This window comes from Macrobrachium rosenbergii, chromosome 5 (genome assembly GCF_040412425.1).
Source record: "Macrobrachium rosenbergii isolate ZJJX-2024 chromosome 5, ASM4041242v1, whole genome shotgun sequence".
Taxonomy (NCBI): Eukaryota; Metazoa; Arthropoda; class Malacostraca; order Decapoda; family Palaemonidae; genus Macrobrachium; species Macrobrachium rosenbergii.
Window position 1 is genome coordinate 23,937,879 of NC_089745.1, and position 7,425 is coordinate 23,945,303.

General features: G+C 36.4%; 1 protein-coding gene across 6 annotated transcripts; it reads left to right on the forward strand.

Moving 5' to 3' along the window:
- Positions 1 to 334: 334 nt before the first annotated feature.
- On the forward strand, positions 335 to 3,389 carry LOC136838600 (putative per-hexamer repeat protein 5). Of its 6 annotated transcripts, none has more exons than XM_067103831.1 (8): positions 335 to 475; positions 983 to 1,097; positions 1,339 to 1,416; positions 1,585 to 1,668; positions 1,873 to 1,959; positions 2,474 to 2,539; positions 2,887 to 2,949; positions 3,196 to 3,389. In XM_067103831.1, exons 1-7 carry the CDS (start codon positions 473 to 475, stop codon positions 2,904 to 2,906), a joined length of 453 nt encoding a protein of 150 aa, XP_066959932.1. In that variant the 5' UTR covers positions 335 to 472; the 3' UTR covers positions 2,907 to 2,949; positions 3,196 to 3,389. The 6 variants fall into 6 exon arrangements, with proteins under 6 accessions (XP_066959932.1, XP_066959936.1, XP_066959934.1 ...); XM_067103832.1 differs by having other exon boundaries at positions 349 to 475; positions 986 to 1,097; XM_067103835.1 differs by lacking the exon at positions 1,873 to 1,959.
- The last annotated feature ends 4,036 nt before the right edge of the window (positions 3,390 to 7,425 follow it).

The following is a 7,425-nucleotide window of genomic DNA, read 5'->3' on the forward strand; positions in this document are numbered from 1 at the left end:
TCCAAAAGGAACCACTGTGAAATATACGTAAGGTAAAATTTGACCTAAAAAACTTTTAAATCATCTCGAAGGTTTCTTCTACTTTACAGCTAAGAATTTAACAATCCATCTTTACAAAAAAGAAGAAACTAAGACTGAATATAGAGAACAGTACCTTTCCTCTATACTTATTTTACTATTTTTATGTATGCATATGTCTTTTATACATTGACAACAGTTTCTCATAATTTTTAATTTTGTTCATCTACAAATTCGTGTTTGGTTATGAGGCAGCTCTAACAAGCAAAAACGCACAAAAAACTGTGTGCACTTCCCCACAACACAACATGCACTGAATTATAAAGAGGGGTAATGGCCTATCTGAGTGGATCGTATATAAGTCGCTGGTACCACCACGAATAGTCATCGGTCAACGGTGTTCCCCAGACGTTCATTTCTTCTCTTGTCTGCCTCAACAGATTATCTGTGCAATATGGTGAGTAGGAAAGAACATATTTCTTAATTCTATTAAAGTCTGAAACAATTCATCAGCCCAAAACTTTCCCCGCAGTACGAAATTATATCACTAAATAAAAGGCTTCACGAAGAATGTGATTTTTCTTTGCAGAAAATACAGCGTGGGGTTCGTGCCACCAATAAATAGAATCCAACGAGAATTTAATACACATTACATTTTTTCTAAATCTCGAATGAGACGCTAGTGAATTTCGTATTTGTCTAGACTTCAAAGGGGCAAAAGGAATGCTCTGAGTAAAGAAACTGAATCCTTAGATTTTACTTAGTTTAATTTAATAGCCCTAACACTAATTCCGAATTCTGAAAAAAGAATCCTTTTGCATTTGGTAAGATAAGAAAATTTATCTGATGGAAATGACAACCTTACATTCATCGTTGTCTTTAATTTACGCGTGACCTGTCCATCGTTTAAAAAATCTTTCTAGCAGATACGCAAGTTGTCTTTAAAGGGTTTAATTTCTTGCAGAAGCTGTGCGCTGCCACAATCACTGTGCTGCTGGTAGGCCTCCTGGAACCGTGCCTGTCTTTCCCACCTGCTGCAGATGCCCCTCTTTCTAACAGTCCTAACAGCTTCGGAGCACGTAGGATATTAAGCTACTTTTGTTTCAATGATGGAAAGGTTGATGGAAACATGAATCAGTTTTCTCATATATATATATATATATATATATATATATATATATATATATATATATATATATATATATATATATATATATTATATATATTTGTACAGAAACACTTTTATCATTACAATATGTTCCAAAAGCATCGCCTTAGATAACCTAACTCCCTCATCAAGACTTAATTTTCTACCCACAGTCTATAAGGGATCTCACGAAGGGGAAGCACATACCCTTGCGCAAACCAATACCGACTCTCGAGGCGTTGGATCCTCTGGTAAGTATACAGGCATTCAGCCCGATTATTCTACTACATTTGGGAGCAGATCTGAGAGGAAAAAACTTCAGTTTTCTCGTTTTAGCTATTCCACTAAAGTGGTCGACAGCAACATCAGTTCCCATTCAGGCTAATTACTCGACTCGAACTTTCATTTTCTTTTTCCAGCAATGCAGGCTGGTCTTGCTGGCTCTGGAAAGTTAGAGGGAGCAGTTCTCACTGGAGGACCCGGTGGAAATAAAGCAGCTGGAAGTAAGTCTATAAGATTAAGTTGAAACCTTCGCTACAGTTGCATGAAGGATGCCTTCTTTCACAATATTTTTTAAGAACAAAACCCAATAATATCTATTCCTTATATTGTATATAAAACTATGTACAGTAAATGCCTATCAGTTTCCATTATGCCTCGTAATAAAACCGCAGCTGTAAAGTTCCTTTCTTCTGTCTTCCTTTTAGCCTACTTTGGGGATCTGCAAGGCCAAGGGTCGATGACAGCCGACACTCAGTCCTATTCGACTCCCACGGGATCAGTCTCCAGAACATGTACGAGAGAGAGAGAGAGAGAGAGAGAGAGAGAGAGAGAGAGAGTTCTCTGATTCTCAACAACCCAAAGAAAGATTTAAAAAATGAATGTTTATTCCTCAGCATTAGCAATTGTTAGGTTTTCAGCTCACTTAGTAGGATATGCACCTTTCATTTTCCGGTACCAAGTGATCTCAATAAACAAATTTGAAGAGCAGAAATGCCAGATTAACAGTCTTAGCAGTTCTTGAAAATTTACAAACTACAAGCACTGACGAAAAAATACATTCTTTACATTGAGTGCATGTGTGAAATTTTCATTTCGATATAATAGAGCCTATTAGAAAAGGGAGATCCCATAGTCAAAGCACATGGTCGTTTACCTACCTTTATTCAATGAAAATGAGAAGAGAAACGCTCAAAACTATCATCTAATATTACTTCGAAAGCTTTGACTACGCTGAAATACATACAATGTCAGTTAGATTCATAAACTTACCTTCATTAACTAATGCTCTTAAACGCTTTCCCGCAGCCACTCGCACCGGACTTTCAGCAGGAACTGGCAGCATTTCCGGAGGATCGCTTTCCAGTGCATCAGGTGAGTGAAATAACGAGGTTGCAGAAACCTGAGGAATCAAACAAAACCTTATGAGGATTATAAGAAATTAAGGTTAACCGACTGTGAATTATTATCTTTATATCTGACATGGTTTTACTAATCCAATTCTCTAAATTCCAGTCAGCTACAAAGAATTTTATGCAATATTACAGAACTATATTCCAATCTCCGCTTACTAAATAAATTGCTGCCATACTTTCATTAAACATACTTCCGCAAAAGGCATATTATCCACGAATCTTTGACATTAAGAGTACAAAAAAGAACAAGAACAGTATAAAAAATGATTCTAGCAATAACAATAACCAAATATTAATTTTCTCCAGGATTCGGCTGGCGTAAATAGATAAGGTATAACGGTCCCAAGTAATCACAACTGAAAAACTGAGGTAAGCTTCTTCTTAAAGAACTTCTTAGAAATTATCAAAAAGAACTCGTGTTATCATGATATATGGAACCAAAATTATCTAGAGAATGTTTAAACACAACTAGTAAAGAAAAATCCAAATACTTTTCTTTTGTCTGAACAAAAATTTATACTTGCAAAGTTCTTGTAATCGGATTGATTTTAGTTGTCCTGTATTTTTGCATGTAATATTAAAAGAGAAGTAACAATAAATCCATTTTCCCAACAGATCTCCGAGATATGAAACCAATGAATGAATTTCAACCGGGCGCAGAGGAACAGAACGAACAGAGTTTTTGGACGCTAAAGGCTATTTATAGCTAATTTTCAATTCATATTTGTAAAAGGATTTTATCATGAATATGAGAATCAAAGATCTTGAAAGAATGTTAAGAATGAAGTGAAATATAATTCTGAGCATCACATCTCTTTTCCAGATTCCTATTCAAGGTTCTTCTTTCTATAATTATTACTCATGTACTCACTTTCCAAAAAAACGTCATTGTTTATTAAGGAAATCATTATGGTACACCCCTTACATTTTAATCTTTCAGCAAATCATGTAAAGGTGTCATCATTGAAGAACTTTAGGTCCATGAACCAAGGATTTAAGAGTTTTTCATTTACAGTTTCGGTATAATTTGCAAATAGCGGAAAATACTACAATGATCCACAGATTCCAAAGCTCTTAGGGAATATTAAAAGTATAAGAAACTAAACAAATTAAATAAATATATAAGTATATTTTATATATATATATATTTATATATATATATATATATATATATATATATATATATATATATATGTATATATATATATATATATATAGAAATCATCAACACACAATCACGTGTGGAACAGAAATAAATTTCTGACTCACGTCGGGATAGGTCTCTCAGGTGGAAAGCAAGGGCGTTATGGGCCATACAATAAAAGAAGTTGGAACCTGAGAGCAACTGCACAAGGGGAATTACCTGGGCAAGCTAACTGCTTGCATACCAGCGAGTTTTCCCCAACTTCCTGACTCAGCAATGATAATAGACAACATTTCATTCGAATTATCCTCTGAGTGAATAAGATAGAAATCATCAACACACAATCACGTGTGGAACAGAAATAAATTTCTGACTCACGTCGGATCGAACCCAGGTCTCTCAGGTGGAAAGCAAGGGCGTTACCCAAAGTATACAAGTCTAAAAGAAGTTGGAACCTGAGAGCAACTGCACCCAAGGAATTACCTGGGCAAGCTAAGGTGTTCGAGTTTTCCCCAACTTCCCGACTCAGCAATGACCCAATAGACAACATTTCATTCGAATTAGTGAATAAGATAGAAATCATCAACACACAATCACGTGTGGAACAGAAATAAATTTCTGACTCACGGGAGAGGATCGAACCCAGGTACTCAGGTGGAAAGCAAGGGCGTTACCTACTGGGCCATACAAGTCTAAAAGAAGTTGGAACCTGAGAGCAACTGCACCCAAGGAATGATTTCTTGCATACCAAGTTTTCCCCAACTTCCCGACTCAGCAATGACCCAATAGACAACATTTCAATTATCCCTTCTGAGTGAATAAGATAGAAATCATCAACACACAATCACGTAATTCCTTGGGTGCAGTTGCTCAGGTTCCAACTTCTTTTAGACTTGTATGGCCCAGTGGGTAACGCCCTTTGCTTTCCACCTGAGAGACCCCATCATCAGAAATTTATATATATATATATATACAGGGTGTTTTGAAATTAGAGGTCTCCCCTCTACAGCATAAACTAAATTTGATATGGAAGAAAACGAAAGTAATTCAGAACAGGTGTTTATTTAAGTTTCTCTGAGTATTTAATATTTTGTGTGGCCCCCATCTGCCTGTACCACAGCCTGCATTCTTGAGGGGTATGATTTCAGCAAATTAAAAAAGCTGAGACTCAAACTCCATTTCCTGAGCACTTCGGTCACCTCTCTTCGCAGGTCGTCGAGGCTTGGTATACCATCATAGTTCACTGTGCGCGCTTCAGCACGATCCTTTAAGATACTACCAATGTTTTCACACACATTAAGGTCAGGGGAGCTACCTGGAAATTCACTTGATGAGAGGAAATCGATACCACTGTTTTGAAGCAGCTCCTGTGTCTGAAGAGCCTTGAAAAATGGTGCCTTATCATGCAAAAACGTGACTTCCCCAACAGATAACACATTTTCAGGATCTTTGAGGAAAGGAAATACTCCACCAGTAAGCACAGTTTCTCTGAAGTATTCGCCATTCCATGGCTGTTCTTTTTCTTTGATGATCCACATTAACCGTTTGGCTGTGAAACAGAGAAAAATTCCCAAACATTCAGGAAATGTCACAACTTGGCGATAGCACACGTCATTGCTGATATCATCCAACTTTGCAGCCCAAATAATGTCATTTTTATGATTTGGCTTCCTGACTGCGTAAATGAAGAATTCATCTGATGTGGCAACATGGAGAAAGTCAGCTTCATCCCAATCTTTAAGAAATGAACCACAAAACCATGCACGGTCTTCTCTCTGTTATATACAGCACTATAACTTCTCTTCTTTCCCCTTTTTGTTTTTAGTTCAAGTGCCAATTTACATAAAGACTTTCTTGGTCTACCCACTGCCTCAGCTATGATGTCTTTTGACTCCTGAGAAAGGACTTCAGGCCTTCCAAGATTCTCACTCTTTTCACGATGACAGTCATATGGATTTTTGTTCCAGTTTCTTTTAACAAAGAATTCATCTCTTTTAATGCACTTAGCTATCCAGGAACGTGAAATGAAGGATGTGCCAGCATCCCTGGCCTCTCTGAAGGTTATAGCCCGGATTCGGTCAATCCATCTGATTTCCTCCGAGTCATTAGCCATGGCTGTATCTAACTCTGTCACTCAGTCTGAAAATACAAGAAATGTAAAATGAAAAATAGCTTAATAGAAACTTAAAATAATGTACTTGGAGATAGGCTAGAGCAGAAAGCTTCATAACTTTCCATTTGTGCTGTGGAGGGGGGCCTCTAATTTCGAAACACCTGGTATATTACATATACACACTTTCTATATATACCTGTGAATCTGTGATAAATTTTCTTTTTGAAATCTTGTTTTTGATCAATTTTTCAGCTATAGACTCAAATGTATTAGCAAGTCAATCCATGTTATATCTTTTGTAGCTGTGAAAAAGGTTATGATTTAATGGGTGCAACAACTGTCGGCTTGGGAATGAGTAAATAAAGCAGAATAACATCAGTTTTTGTTCGCACCTTCAAAATTTCACCCTTGAAAATCGGAAATACTGGAATTGTTGTCAAATTGCCAGTACGTTATAGATGCCATGAGTGCAATAGCACTGCAAAAAACGAAAGAGAGAGGGTGCCAGAAAAGCTCAACTGAAAAGTGGAAAGGTATGGACATACCGGATGGTAAGTCGCAGAGAAGGGGAGACACTGATGTAAGAGAGTGCTTCACCCTTGTGTTGGAAAAACTGTCCCACTGGGAGAGCCACGGATGTTGGGACTGTTGTAGTATGCAGGTTTGAATTTCGAGGGGGCTACAAAGCCTCTAAATATGAACCAAATTGGAGATGATGACCGCTCTTGTGACCAGGAACGCCCGGGGCCAGAGTGGCTTGCCAATATAAATTCGGAGGAAGTGTGAAAGTCTCTTACGTGAACTGCTGGATACAGTTCCCGCCGCCTTTTGGGGCTCTTTATGGAGCAAGAGTATTTAGGGAGAAGCACCCTGATCTGTGAAATTTGGTGGTTTCTATGTGAAGAACTATGAACTTTGTGTTAAATTTTAATTGTATGTTCTTTCTTTTATCAATGCTCTGACTGTACTCTCCTATATATCCGTATGTAGTTCCACTGTAAATCTAGTATAACCATAAATATGTGTTTTTAAGTGACGACGGAAACATGGAAGGTCCCCGATCGGTCTAAAAACATAGCCCAAACCGTGTAAACAGCAATGATAATTCTTTCTCAGCGTTAAGATGTCAGCCTATCTACCACAGATGATTGTTTTTGAATTCAACTAAATGCACACCAATATTTGGATTGTTTAATCTGACCCATATTAAATTTACAAAGATGAATTCGGGATATTCTTTGAACATCGCATACAACCAAAATGTTAGGATATTTAGTAACTGTCAACTATTTTAGATTCAAAGAGATAAAACTAACCAGTTAATAGTATAACAAATACATGCATTATGAATTATATATATATATATATATATATATATATATATATATATATATATATATATATGTTTGTTTGTGTGTGTCTGTATGTGTGAATGAATTTTATAACATCACCGTGACTCATATACAAGCATTAATTTGTAGCTTAATGATTTTTTATATATATATATATATATATATATATATATATATATATATATATATATATATATATATGTATACATGTATATATATATATATGTATATATATA